General features: G+C 40.1%; 1 protein-coding gene across 2 annotated transcripts in view; it reads right to left on the bottom strand.

Moving 5' to 3' along the window:
• Positions 1-13,781, bottom strand: part of MTR (5-methyltetrahydrofolate-homocysteine methyltransferase) — a 93,127-nt gene extending 79,346 nt beyond the window's left edge. For both annotated transcript variants that reach the window (XM_019651829.1, XM_019651830.1), the window contains exons 1-6: positions 13,529-13,781; positions 9,571-9,782; positions 7,906-7,995; positions 5,575-5,644; positions 3,743-3,835; positions 2,222-2,328 (exon numbers count right to left, since the gene is read on the bottom strand). In XM_019651829.1, the coding sequence (XP_019507374.1) occupies positions 2,222-2,328; positions 3,743-3,835; positions 5,575-5,644; positions 7,906-7,995; positions 9,571-9,782; positions 13,529-13,562 (606 nt within the window). In that variant the 5' untranslated portion in view covers positions 13,563-13,781. The remainder of the gene's footprint in view (positions 1-2,221; positions 2,329-3,742; positions 3,836-5,574; positions 5,645-7,905; positions 7,996-9,570; positions 9,783-13,528) is intronic.
• Positions 13,782-15,469: the final 1,688 nt, after the last annotated feature.

The raw sequence follows: 15,469 nt of genomic DNA, 5'->3' as shown, positions 1-15,469 counted from the left end.
CCAACAGTGTGTGTCATGGCAAAACAGAGCGTGAGCTCATGTTACTCATGTACTGTCCATGTTTTGTTAAATTCTAAGCAACACAGCTTCTGTTTCTTTTTATCATTATGTTCCTAAGATGTGCATATTTTCATAATTTATTTTCTGAAATCAGAATGTAACCTGTAATTAATATGCACCTTCATTGTGATGGGCTTTTTTTCCATGGAAAAATATCAGAATTTCTCTTTTTAGAACTACACAAATTGATCCTAAAGATCTTACAGAAAATAAAGAAAATGTAAACAATAGCCAGGAAAGTTCTGGGAAAAAAGGGGGGGGAGTTAAATGAAAAGCCTACCAGTCACTCAGACATACTGTAATCACAATGCTATGGTAAATAAGAGGACAGCACTGTGACATCAACAGACAGATTACTGGAACAGGTTAGACCCAAATGTACTCCTTAATTAAGGGTGCATGGGCGACAGTCCACATGATTCCTATCATTGGAAAATAACAGAATGTTTAACACATGGTGTTAGGAAAACTAGGTAACCTTAGGGGAAAAAAGCAGTTAGATCTTTACCCTATTCCTCACTCCAAAATGAATTCCAGAAGCATAATGAGGGAAACCAGTCCCTTTATAATCAAAACAATGTTATGTCACACATTCTACAACCTAAAAACTGAACTAACAAAATAGATCCTTAATGCTTTATCCCATGTTATTACACCCCACACCCGTATTTCTAATCTAAACAATACTATGACTCTTTTCAAATGTGTATCTGGGTCTCATTTCAGATATATTCCTTATTATGTTTGGTATTGCTCTTATTTCAAAATGCATACCTGAGTTGCTTTTCAAATTATTAGCTGTTTACTGGAGAGTCACAAGACAATTTTAGAAAGGTGGATAAAAGACAGCCATATAAGTGATATGCTAAAAATGAGGCAGGATAGTTATCTGGCTTCTGGCTGGTAGTCACTCCCCTCATTCTTCATGTATTTTAGTAAAAAAAAAAAGTTTCAAAAATTCTGAATCTGTGGTCTTATTTCCACAACATTTAAACAATTAAAGGTTTGATGAAATTGTACTGGAGTAAAAAGAGACCACTTTTCTCCTTATCTTGGAATGAATGGGGAGTGCCCTTGCAAATATAATTCCCTCCCTGCCAAAACACAAACAGAATCCATAAATCCAACCATACAAAATTGTAATTTTCTTGCACCATTGAAAAACAAAAACATAACACAAAAAGCACCACAACTATATCACCATCACCACCAAATATAAAGTCAAAAGTCAAACAACAAACTGGAGACAATATTTGCTACTCATCATTGACAAAGGTCTGATTTCCTTAGGGAAAGATGAAATTAAAAAGAGCAAAACTCCAGTAGAAAAAAGGCACAGGACACAAATCACAGGAGAGGAAATATAAATGGTTGTAAAACTAAAAAAAGATGCTCGATTTCATTGATAGTCAGAAAAATACAAGTGAAAACTACAGCAAGGTAGCATTTTTCACCTATTATATTGGAAAAGATTAAAACATTTAACAATAGATGGTGTTTGAGAGGATGTGGTAAAACCAGCATTGCTTGTGGACTGGGGTTTAAATGAGGACATCTCCAAGGAGGGTCATTTGACACTAAAGATCAAAATTAACAATGCAGTAACGCTTTGGCCCAGCAATGTCACTTATAAAAATTTATCCGCTAGCTACACTGTGCAACAACATATGTGCGAGGATATTTATTTTTTGCTCCATACACTCATGTACCTGTGTACATATGTAAGGAATACAAACGCATGCATATACATGCTGCTATCTGCACAGAATCCCTACCAGGACCCCACACGGTAATGTAGTGGCCCCAGGGAATAGGAGATGGAAGGATATTACTTTTTATTCCACACATTTATGTCTCTTTTGAATTCAGAACCATGTGTTTGTATTTATTGCCTAGGCATATATGCACGTATAGTAGCTATATGTGAAAACATATACTTTCACAGTATTTAAAAATTTTTGTAAAGTTAAAAAGATAAGCTTTAGAAGCTTTTCTCATTCTACTGGCCTCAATTAAAAACAGTCAATAGTAAAATGGAATAGAGGAATTTCATTTAACTTTGATAATGACCATTATTGTCTCCTCACTATATTAGGGGAGTCATCACAGCCACCCTCCCGGCCTCCACCGCAGCCCTTTCCCATTTTCCTCCCTAACTCACCTTGGCATTGGCGGTATCGAAAATCGTTTCAACGAGTAAGATGTCAACGCCACCATCCAGAAGTCCTTTGGCCTGCTCTTCGTACGCTTCAACGAGTTCATCAAATGCTGCAAAAAATGACCCACACCCAGGATGTCAGTCATCAGTCTCCTCGGAATGGCCTGAGTTCAGGCCTGGCACCTGAGCACTGACTATCGCTGCTTTCTAATGCACAATTTTAAGGACAACACAAGCTTTTGTAAGAAACCAAATACAAAAACATGGCGGTGACAGAAGTCAAACCAGTAAACCCAACACAGTTGCTCCTAAACCCTTGCACATGGCCCTTGTGTGAGCCGAGAAGGAGAGCGCGAGTGGGAAGCTGTGCACTGTCCTGAGCCCTGTACCGCACTTTCAAGATCTTTAAAACAAATCGTTCTTTTCAGAGACAGTTTTAATCAATCCACTAAGGGAGAGTGTGAGAAGTAACTGCAGAAATATGTCATACTGATCTGGTCCGGTAACGAGTCACATTCTCTCCCTCTCTGTGCTAAAAGGCTGCAGTCGTGTGGATTGGGCTCCTGCCGTCTGATACCAACTCTGTTGGAGAGGAAACCTGCCTGGTGGGTGATTTCAGTCTCACACACAAATGTTCAAACATTCCTAGGTAAAATCATTGTTAGAAACGTCTTGAGTCGTCTATTTCCATCTGAGAGATCATCCCTCTCCCTGTTTTACTTCCCAACCAGAAGAGAAAAAAATGCCCCGATATTCAGCAGAGAAGCCTAAACAGCACATTTGTGCTTGCCGCGTAAGTCTGCGTCATCTTATACAGAAGGAGACAGAGGACACATTACTCCTCGCTGTCATGCCTAGACCAAAGGCAACTGGACGAGCAACCCTGGTGACAAAGTGTGGAATCGCCTGTGGAAAGTTCTGTGACAAAAAACCCAAAAACCACACTTGCCTGAACTTGTCAGCTACACAAAATTCACTACCATACATGGTAGCATTACTATTCAGCTCTGACAGTTCAATTCTGCTGGTTTTTTATAGTCTGATGTTTAAGAAATTGACCTAGATTTCTAGATTTTTCATAAAATCTCAATGTAAGTACGGTTATATATGCTAGTTTACAATGTTTATAATGCTAGTATGTTTATATATTTGGGCTACTTTCTAATAAATAAAATAGTCTAGTGGGTTACTCTATAATAGACCAAGGCCTGAAATCCATAATTTCTCAACTTCTCCGTTTAAAGCTTTATTTTGATTGGTTTTATCTCTACAGCTGATCTAGAAGCACTAACACAATACCACATATATTTGAAAGCGAGCTCAAAAAATAATATCAATAATAACAACAGCTAATTTTTTAGTTAGAAGTCTTCTATACTTCAGAGACTTCTGTGAGCCCTTTACGTGGATTAAGTCACAAATAGCCCTAAGGTAGATCCTGGTATTGGTCCCATTATACAGATTTAGAGATTACTAAAACACAGAATGATTTGCCCCAAATGATTAGATGCGATAAATACTCACTGATGTTCCTGTAATCTGGTCTTTCCACAGACGGGGATACAGAGAGGGTCTTATTAGTTGGACCCAGGGCTCCTGCCACAAACCTCTTAATTCCTTTGGGAAATAAAAACAAGTGTGAAATTTCAGGACAGCTCAACATTTTTGTTGTAAATCAATAAGGTATGATATTTCCCTATAATACATGTGTATAATCCTCTGTCCAAAGCTCTGAAATACAAGAAGCGCAAAAGCCCTAATTTTTTTAACTTATTTGACAACAAAACTTGATCTCTCCTAAACCAACAAAAGTCTACTTATAGTTTTTATCCCACTTAGTGGGATGGTTCATAGATTTTACTGCAAATACATGTTTGACTATGGCATCTGTCCCACATCCCACTGGAAAATTATGAAATATAGGGGATGTGCACATATTATCACCAAGCCAATCCAAAAACTCTGAATTCTCACAGAACTGGCTTCGAAGCCTTTCAGTAAGCAATCCTTTTCTATCACCACAGCTATGATTGGACACATTCTCTCTCTCGTATTCTTGAAGGTCCTAAACTTAACATAGGTTCTGCAAAAGCTCCTCTCAGTAACATTTGACTTAAAATGCCCTCCAGTATTGTATCGCAGGCCCTTTAATTGGAGGGAAATATTAAATCAGGATTAACAATTATACAGCCTGAAACTAAAGTATGAGGCAGATTAATTCTTACTACAATAACTCTTAATAATTCTTTAATAACCTTTCCTCCAGGCAAGAGTCTTGGAGCCTGAGAAGTTGTGCTCATTTACAGATGCTAACAGCAGCCAGGTCTATACTGCTCATTACCTCTGGTGATTTTGACCACTCAGCAACCTGGTTACACATTACAATTTAACTGGAGAAGACTACCAACTAATTGACTACCAAGCCTGTGAACAGGTTACAGGCCCAAATATTCCTTATCTTCTCCAAAGCTGAACAATCATGTGGAAATAAGAAAAAAGTCCTTATCTCTTCCTGCTTTAGCTGGTTGAACATTCTCTGGCCTGCAACTCTGTTGGGATAATAGTCTACACATTTCCATGGATTTAAACATTATCTCTAAGAAACAGAGTTCCTATAAATTGCTGTCTTCATTTCTATACTGTGACTAAGATCCTAACAATCTTTACATCTTTCCTGTTGGCAATAATTTCACATTTCCAAATCATACGGGGCTCCATATACTTCTATTCCTTTCTCTCCTTCAAAGCTGGTACTCAGGTGTTCTCACAGCAGCCAGCCAGGTGGTTAGGTATTTCAGGGAGCACTTTTCAAGTTCCTGTAAAGCTGAATCTAGTGTCACACTTTGTGTGCTACACAGAGCCTTCTAGGACATTAGTGGTATGAGGTGGAGAATGGTCCAAAGACAGTATCTTCTTACCTAGATAAGCCAGTCACAAGGATGAGGGTAGCTTTAAAGGGATAGATCAAATATCTTAATGATAACCAAAATGACCCAAACAGTCAGCTGCTGCCTTAATCACCTGATGGTATGCTTCCAAAGGTAGAAAATGATTTCAGATGTAAATATACAAGGGAGCCATGGTCTTTGCTACAAAGTTAGGATATAACCCGAAGCAGAGTAAACTCAGAATAAGCTTGGGCCCAAGGCCCATGGGGACAGTCAATTCAGAGACACTGAATGCTTGACTGTGAAATTGCAGAGGAGCAACCTACAAACAAGTACAACACGGTGTCTGCTAGGTTGCTAGTCTGCAAGGTTGCTGTCATGAAAGGGAAAAGTGGACAACATATAAAATTCCAGCTGCCAATGTCAAAGGAAGCATCTGTGTGAGAAAGGGAGAAAAACGTTCCTTACCTGTCTGGAGGGTTATCTCCTCGGCTGCTTTCCTGGCCACTCCCGCAGAGCACTTGTTCATCCGGTAAGCCTAACACAGAACTGTAAATGTTAGCTTGTCTTTCTTTTCCTCCACACGTTAAATAAGGAAGCCTAGTTTTATTCCGAATGGAAATGTAGAGTGGGTTAATTTGAGGTCTGAATGTAATCTTGGCCAAGAAGGCCAATCGGCTGTCTCAGCCTTGAAGACAACAGGAAAGGCAAGTCTTTGGGAACCGCTTTTAGGTTCTTCCCCAAAACCATGAGCTAGGTGACCAAAAAAAAAAAATCCCTGGACATCTGGCATGTCAGAAAATAAGATGATGCAGTTCAATATTCTGAGAATTAGAAAAAAGTACAGTAATGGTAAAAGCACAGGCGTCAAAAACAGGAGGCCTGGGCTCTAGGACCAGCTCTGTCACAGCCAGCTTGGACAGTACCCTCGGCAACTTCCCAGGGTCCTGACTTCCTTCACCAAACAATGGTTGTAATAGATGGTTCTGAACTTTCTGTAGATCATTAACCTCGAAATTTGGTAAAGGTCCATGAACCCTCTCACTAGGAAATAAAAGCAGGTATGCACGAACATACAAGGTATTGCCTACAATTTAAAGGGGTTCAAAGGCCTCCTGAAGCCCTTCCACAGGCCAGATTAGGGGGTCTTGGGCTTGTGATCAAGATCCCATCTAATTCTGAGGCCCTCTGTGCCTTGGACCCTCAAATCGAATAATTAAGAAACCAGAATATCTTAAAATGGGGGGTTATCAAACTCTGGCTCCCAGGGCAAATCTAGCCTGCTGCCTATTTTGTAAAAAAAGTTTTATTGGAAACCAGTCGAGCCCATTGTTCACATATTTTCTATAACTGCTTTTGCACTACAATGAAAGAGCTGAGTGATTTCAACAAAGACTGCATATATGTAGCCAACAAAGCCTAAAATATTTACCACCTGGGCCTTTACAGAAAAAGTTTGCCATCTCCTACCCTACAACACAAATTCATTTTCTTTTGAAATCCAACAGACATATGCTCTCAGAAAGCCCCAAATATCATGAGATCATGAGAGAAGTCAGTGTCAGAGCACTCGGGACTACCTGCATGAAAACAAGAGGCAAGTGTCTAGAAAAGTTTCACATAGAAATGGGGACCTCGGTAGACTGGAATACATCTACCACGTATTCCCATCATCCATCATTAATATTTTATAAAATTTGAATACAGAAGCATCATGTTGATTAAAAATAAACCAAATCTTCCACCGCACACCCCCTAGATGGCTACTATCCAAAAAAAAAAAAAACACCAGAATATAACAAATGTTGGCAAAAATATGGAAAAATTGGAACCCTTGTGCACTGTTGGTGGGAATATTATACGGTGCAGCCACTATGGAAAACAGTGGTTTCTCAAAAAATTGAACATGGAATTACCATATGATCTAGCAATTCCACTTCTGGGTACATACTCAAAGAAAATAAAAGAAGGCACTCAAACAGATAGATAACTGTACATTCATGTTCTCAGCAGCACTGTTCACAATAGCCAAAGGATACAAGCAACCCAAGTGTCCACTGATGGAAGAATGAATAAAATGTGGTCTATCCATATAACGAAATATTATTTAGCCTTTAAAACAAATTCTGACACACGCAACAATATAAGGAAACTTTGAGGATGTTAAGTGAAATAAGCCAGTCACAAAAGGGCACATACATTAGGATTACACATATATGAGGTTCTAGAATAGTCAAATTCAGAGAGACAGGAAGTGGAATGGTGGGTGTCAGGGTCTGGAGGAGAGGGGGATGGGGCATTGTTTAGTGGGGAGGGTTTCAGCTTTGCATGATAAAAAGAGTTCTGTGGATAAATACCACCTAGTAGATGGTAATAATGGTAGCATAACAATGTGAACATGCTTAATGCCAGTAAAATGAAAAATGGTTAGGATGGTAAATTTTGTGTTATATGTATTTTGCCACAATTTTTAAAAAAAGGAAATCAAATCTGTTCTCCAATACTTAAAAAGGGCCTCCCAAAACTGTGCACACAGCCAATCATTATGCCATCATCAACAGTCACTGCATAATAAGCATCATTTTTATTTGATTATTAATTGCCCATAAAGAAGCCTGGTGGAAAATGAATGGGCTGCTATGTTTATAAGCAGAAGGGATTCAAACCTGTCTGACTTCCCTGTATGCGCACAAGCAACAGATAACCAGGCATTACCTTCGGGTGGTTTCCCCACTTGCAGCTACCGATGTGGCAAAAGCTCACAAACATCTTTGATTCTGACGACAACAGAATTCTTACCAAGTGTTCCAGGCCATAGTCCGCTTGGGCAACATGAGTGCTGCTGAAAGTGTTTGTTTCAATGATATCCGCCCCAGCCAGCAGGTAATCCTACAACAAGACAGTAATGTCAGTGCTGAATTTCAGAATCCCTGTCCCCCAACAGTAAACATGCCTTTTCATCATCATCACCACCAAACACCTTCTGGCTACTTACTAAGTGTAATACAACACTGCACTAGGGGCTAGATGCAAAGGAGGTAAGGATTTCATAGAAAGGCATGTATTGTAAATAAACACAGAATTTGATCAAAGTCCACACACTAAGTTGTGAATTGAGTCAAGTTCCTTAAACTCTCTGATAGCCAGGTACCCCTTACTGTATTTAGTCATTTTTGCTTCAAGAGAACCTTATTATTCTGTCCAGATGTCCACCTAATACACAGGACGAGAACTCATTCCTTCAACAAATACTTACTGAGCATTTACTGTGTGTGAGATACTGTTGTAGGCAGTAGCGATTCAGGAGTGAAAAACAGGCATAAATTCCTGCCCTTGGGAACTTATACCACATGAACAACGACAAAGCCATATGGCATGATAGCCATACGGCAAGATGGTCTCACCAACTACGTTATAAAAACTGATTTTTGTAACTACCCCAAGCAATTCATCACATGATGATATTCCCAATCTCAACACACTGGCATTTCATAATGAGACTTGACTACATATTCTGAAGGCCGAGCAAAAAAACCGAGGTACCATTCTTTCTGCAGAATCAAGCCTCTTCAAAGACCAATTTCAAATTTTCCGGTACCTACAATTCCCATTATTACCAAAGTAAAGACATTCCTAGTTTCTCTTCAAATGAAAACCATCCTGCACCTTTTCTAGAACACTCAGTAGAACGATCACTTCCACACTCAATGAATCACTTAATCACTGAGTGATTTGTTTAGGTAATTGTTTTTCCTTAAGAAGAGTCTGAAACTTCTATACCAATGCCCATCTTCAGAACATAAAACTCTCTCACTTACTGGTAAATAAGCTTTGTCCTAATTGAATCCAGACCAGGGAAATAGATTAAATCACCTTATTATCTCATCTCGTCATAATTCTACAAAATTCCTAGGATCATCTATAAAACAATTTAGTTCTGTTTATTTTTAAATTTTAGAAGTCTAGCAATACCCAGTTACTTGCTTCTGATCTCTTTATGTTGGCTAGCCATTTTTATTGGAGACAGAAAAGCAGAATGAAAGACCATGGGATTTCAGGCCAGTAAACCTCTGTCCCATCAGCCAAGCTATTTAACCTCTATGATCCTCAGTTTCCAAATCTACAAAATGAGAATAATAACTGCCTTTCGTTTTATTTCATCAAGGCTATTGTGGCAACTTAAGTAACACACTGTACATGAAAACCCTAATTTGTCCAGGATTTTGTGGGTTTTCACTGGAGTTTAAACACCTCAAAGGCAGAAAACCTCTCTTGCTCATCTCCTTCCCCTGAATGCTCAACATAGTGCATGACTTTTATTTGATGTCCAAAGCCTGCTTTCTGAAAAAAATCACCTCTTTCTTCTGTACCCTCCAGAGCACTCAGCAACGAGTCCTGCCCTCAGTACATGAAACAGCCTAGAGAACGACAGACTGAAAACATAAGCACCCAGGGACACTTTACCTTGTGGATTTGGTAAATGACATCGGGCTGAGTTATACTGAGGATGTCATTGTTGCCTTTCAGTGGCCTGGGATGATCTTTAAATTCTTGACCTCGGAAGTCTTCTTCACTCAGCTGGTACCGCTGGACCATGGTCCCCATCCCTCCATCCAGCACCATGATCCTCTCCCGAAGAATGGCTCCAATCCCATCCTGCAGGGTTTTCTTCATGCCTGTTTTAAAGAAGGTGAAAAATCTGACTTTAAAAAATGAAAGGGGAAAAAGATCGGTGGAGAATGAGTTTAGAGTAATTTATAATGATTCACAATAGGGAGTAAGTAGGGCTCATAAAAGAGGTACTCACAGCTCCACAACTTTAGAAAAACGCTGCCCAAAAAGGTTTTCATTAAGTTGTAACAATGCCTAATAGAATAACAGATTGCACACAGCACAAAATCACTGGTGAAGCACCCAAGCAAAGTTAAAGCAGGTTGCGGCTACTCCTGTTTCAGACATGAGGAAAACAAGCAGCAATGAATCAAGTGATACAAGGCCAGGCCAGGCTGCGGAAGCAAGTCTTCAGAGCTGTCTCTCTCTGTTAATGCTGTGCACATAGGGAGATTTAACATGGAAAACTGCAAATCATCACTAATTCCAAACTCCATTTAAATTGTTAACTCTGAGATTCTCCCCCATCTACTGCCAAAACTAATAGCCTATACGTAGGGTTTTGCTCACCTCTGCTAATGGTGACAGGTTGAGAAAAACCAAGAAATCTGAGTTTAGTCCCAGTTCCCACATGTAGTTGTGGAGCTTTGGAAAATCCTTTGTGTTTATGCAAAACAAGGAAATATCAGTCCTGTCTTTGTTATAGGAATTCTGATAATAAAATGAGACGATGCGTTACCATACAACACCCCGCCCCCATATATTCAAATTCTGAGATCTTGTTAAAGAGTTATCATATATGCAAGACATCAAAGACTTTTTAAAACTCTAAACATCTGATTTTTATAAGAAATTTAACAAACTTATTCTATAATTTATGTGGAAGACTAACAGCCCAGAAAGAGCTAAATTAACTTGAAAAAGCAGTAAGGGGTTACGTGGCCCACCAAATATTACAATATATGACAAACCCATATCGTAAAATAAGGAAAAGTAAAATACAAAATATCTACATTACTTAGACTAGGGAAAGACTTCTTAAGACTCAAAAAGCCCAACCTATAATGTTAAAATAAAAAAGATGAATTTGATTGCAAAAAAACTAAGAACATCTGTTAAACGAAACTCACTACAAACAAAAGTAATAAACAGATTATGGACTAGAGGAAGATTTTGCAATGTCTAAAACTAAAAGGAGGACTAACATGTATAATGTACAAGGAACTCCTACAAATCAATAAGAAATTAAATAGGATAATGAGCAAAAGATAAGACAAGTCAAGGGAGGGGAAAATAATAGCCAAGAAGTACTGTATTTTCCCATGTATAAGACACCCCCATGTATAAGACGCACCTTAATTTTGGGGCCCGAAATTTGAAAAAAAATTTATTACATAAAGTTATTGAACTCAAGTTTTACTCATCATAAAATTCATACAACTCCTCATTGCGGGAAATGCAAGTAAAAAATCTACAACCACTGTACAAGACGCACCCAGTTTTTAGACCCCAAATTTTTCAAAAATCTTATACATGGGGAAATACAGTATATGAAGAGATACTCAAACTCATTAGCTATCAGAGATGTGAATTGAAACAAGATGATACCAATTAACATCCAACAGATAGGTAATAATTAGAAGGCTGGATAATGCCAAAGAAAACCTGAACCCTCCAGGATGCCTGTTGGAACATAGACAAGACAGAGCCATTGTGGAGAGCAGCCTAGCAGGACTTAGTAAAACTAAGCATGCGGGAAACCCAGCAATCTCACTCCTGGGTATATTACCCAGTCTCATATAGACCCACAGAGAACACATGAGGATGTTTGTAGAAATGGCAAGTTGGAGACAAGCTTGGGACATGGCAAAGTCAAATGTGGTGGATGGTCATGTGGAATACTACGCAGTGGTAACCAGACAGACCTGTAGTATAAGGCTGGAATAGCAACTGAAAAAGTCAGAAACGGTTAACTACCATGATACTATTGGGTTGTCAGAAAAGTCATGACGTATTTTTTTCTGTTTTTCATTGCAAAAAATGCATCATGACTTTTCCAGCAACCCAGTATTTACATAAATTAATATGCATATACACAGATTAAAGTACAAAGAAACATACAAATAGATGGAAATATTTGAAACAAGCTCCTTATGAAAGTAACATAATTGTGAATAAAAAAATACATAAAACAAATACGAATGGGAATTGCATGGGCTGAATACAGAACTCCTCTGCAATTGAGTTCCTTAAAAATCCATTACTTCTAAATGATCCACATGTTTACTTATCCTTTAGGGGATAACAAAAGATTTCCCTTTTAGAGAAACTAAAAAGATCTTCTTCCAGATTTGCTGGCTTATATTAAGTTAAATATTCACTGTTCTTAGCCTCAGGTAATTCCCCAAGCTTTTCCAGTAGGGGATTACCTTTCACTGGCTTCTAATTACCGTGACCCTTCCAGAACCTTCTCATAAGAGTAAGTCACCATAACAATTCTTTCCCTTGGCAGGGTGAGCATTCTTTGAAATGTTTCTCTTCCATGAAGAACCACCGCCACTAAAACACCCTATTCATCTGTATTCAGTTCATTAGGTCTAGAATACTACGTACATTTTACTCCTGACTAGTTAGTCCTGTTCTCAACAGAGCAGATTCCCCCGAAAACCTTTCACAGTGAATACAGAAATCTATAGTTTTGCAGTTCCCCCATTCATATGAAAGGGAAACTGCCTATTTCCTTTTTTAAAATTAAATGGGGAGGGGAAGGCCTAAAGTCCTGAGTGAAAGATATTCAAATAACTACACAAGAGGGATAGGTCTTATTTTATAACAACAATAAGGAAACGTCTCCCAGTCATATTCCCACTAGTTTCAAGAACAACTGTACCAGATCCATTTATGAGAACCCTAGAATCAACAGTGTTACTAGGTCACCTCTGATGAATCTCCTTCTGCGTTATCAGGAACTGAGTATTCACCCTCCTCCCGGAGCGGAACACCCTCTTTCTGTCAGAGCAGCTACTGTTCTGTCCTTATTTTCTTGTTGGTACATTGACTACGCCATATCTCCCTTTTTTATGAGTGTATTTCTGTACAGATTATAACCAGGATGAACGTAAGAGACCCAGAACTCATGGCAAAGCTGAAATCATTGTCAGTTCTTGTACTAAACTAGTTTTTTCTCACTGTTGACCCCAGAGGCACCAAAATCGGAATCACTTGCGGTCTCTACTCCCAATCCCAATCTACTGGGCATCTGCTCATGTTTTAATACAGTGATTCTACACACCCTGGAGTTTGCAGAATGACTGTCCTAACTCTGAACTGGAAAATAAAAACATTCAACGTATTTTTAAATAGGTCTCTGGGTTTCCTGTCAGCACCTGAACTCTCTTTGGCTCAAACATGGAATAAGAACGTTATGGAAAAACGTTCTTGGAAAGTTTATGGAATAAGAACATTAAATCGCTCAAAACTTTCCTAGAGCCCCGCTGAAACAGGCTCCATCAAACCTCAAAGTTGTTGCTCAGACACTAAGACTGTTTTGGCGCACGAAGAGGGGTGTGTAGCGGACTGCACGGCTGGTGTGCCTGGGAAGGAAGGGGTACAAGTGGAGAGAGGTGCAGGTGGAGGAAGTCAGGAGATGCAGTGGAGAGGAAGGGGTGCAGGCGGGGAAGAAAGCTGGGAGACACGTGGGCGCTCAGGCTGCGTGGCTAGTCCACATGCGCCGTACATCCGCCCGCGGGAACTGGGCCCGGAGTGTCTGGGGAAGACAAGCACCACACCCGAGGCCCGGGCGGAGCGTTACCGGAGGACGTGCGCTCCTGCAACGCGGGAGACATGCAGCCGAGGCTCCTCCTCCTCAGGCGCAGGGCACGGAGGGGAAGTCTCCACAGGGTACCGCCGAGAGCAGGGATGGCTGATGTCGGGCGGGCCACGGAGCCCGGGAGGCCGGGAGCAGCAGAGAAAACCGGAGGAGCGGGACGACGTTGCGCGGGGCCGGGACGGGCCCTCTCTGCCCCAAGCTCGGACACATGAGAGCACTGCAGACTTCTGCCTCCACCAAGCCTCCGCGCGGAGTCCCGCCCCCGGCCTGTTATTGGTCTGTGCGAGCTTGTCGCGGCCCTATTGGCTGTCGGTCTCAACCAATCGCCTTAGGCTCGCCCCGGGGCTCTCTGGGAGGCGCAGTAGGGGTCTAGTTCCAGCTAGGTGGGCCCGTCTCTACGCCCCGGATCCGGAAGTGCGGACGCGTGGCGGCTGGGAATGTCAACCGTGGTGGGAGTGGGTGCTAACCAGCACGGGTGTGATGTCCAGGTTCGGAACTTGAGTCGAAAGACCAGGCTCTAATCACGTTCCGTTATTGCCTGGCACTGAGCGAGATATTTACCCTCTTAGTCTTCAAGCTCCACAAACAGGAAAAGATGGGGAGGTAATAGGTAATTACTACTTCATAAGGCTGGAGTAGGGATTAAATGAAACCCTTGAATGCTCTTCGGAAACTGAAGTACGTAAGTGCATGTTAATTAATGCTCACTTATTGACAGTAAACATTTATTGGGCCCCTACTGTGTGGCAGGCATTGGGATGCAAAGCCAGACAACCTGTGTCACACCCCCACCTCTGTCTTAGAGGAACTCACAACCTAGTTAAGACTAATTGAGCAAGTTAAAAAAAAAAAATTTTTGTTTTCACATGCAGTGTGCCAAGGGAGCTTCAGGACTCAGGGGAGCTGGGGGAAGCTTCAGAGAATAAGGTGGATCTTAAAGGAAAAGAGTGTGTCGAATAAGACCGTTCCAGCTGGGAGAAAAATAGAACACAGCAGTTGTGAGATTTTTTAAAATAAAGGACAGCCCTGTAAGGATGAACGTGGTAGATGGGAGGAAAAGCAAACGAATCTAGAAAAAATAAAACGGAGACCAAATTATGAAGTTTACTAAGTCAAAAAACACACATGATTGCATGCCATTCTCATTTTACTGTATATAATTATACCTCAATTATTTTAATTACAAAATAATAATAATAAAGTGTGTAGCATTTTTACCAAAGATGGTCATACTTGGGAGGGAAAAAATGGAGAAAATGAAACAAAGAAGAGTGTGGGAGGAATGAGATGACCATAAATAACTGAAGACCTTAAGGTTTTAAGTGCTCGTTTTTAAATTATCACTTATCTCACAAAGTTTATTGATTCGTCTCTTGAAAAATAATCTTTCAGGCACTGAGTCATTTACAATCCCCTATCCTAGCAATAATTCCAGTAATTATGTATCAATCTCTGTTTTAAGCAAGTCATCACAAGTTTACTTTCTTGGCTAAAACTGACCAAATCCAGTATGTTCTTACTCATAAGCAGGTTAACAAGATTAAAGGACTACATAGTGTCTAAAGGGGCGGTGAATTCCTAGTACGCGAACAACTTAAAGTCCCAAAAATACTGTTAAAAATTAAATTGTGCCCCCCCCCCTCAAAAAAAAAGATGTGGAAGTCCTAAACCCCAGCCCTACAGAATGTAAACTTATTTGTTTTTGTTTTTTGTTTTTTTTTAATTAGTTTCAGGTGTACAACACAGTGCACTAGTTATACTCTTTACCCCTCAAAGTGACAACCCCCTCCCCCAATCCTCTGCCTCACTCCCCCACCCCGATATCATACATATCTATTACAATTCCATTGACTCTACTCCCACACAATACTCCACATGCCATGACTATATATATATTATATATTCAATTATAGTTGACATACA

The sequence above is a fragment of the Hipposideros armiger genome, unplaced genomic scaffold, assembly GCF_001890085.2.
Source record: "Hipposideros armiger isolate ML-2016 unplaced genomic scaffold, ASM189008v1 scaffold_167, whole genome shotgun sequence".
Taxonomy (NCBI): domain Eukaryota; kingdom Metazoa; phylum Chordata; class Mammalia; order Chiroptera; family Hipposideridae; genus Hipposideros; species Hipposideros armiger.
This window is presented reverse-complemented; position numbering and strand designations above follow the sequence as displayed.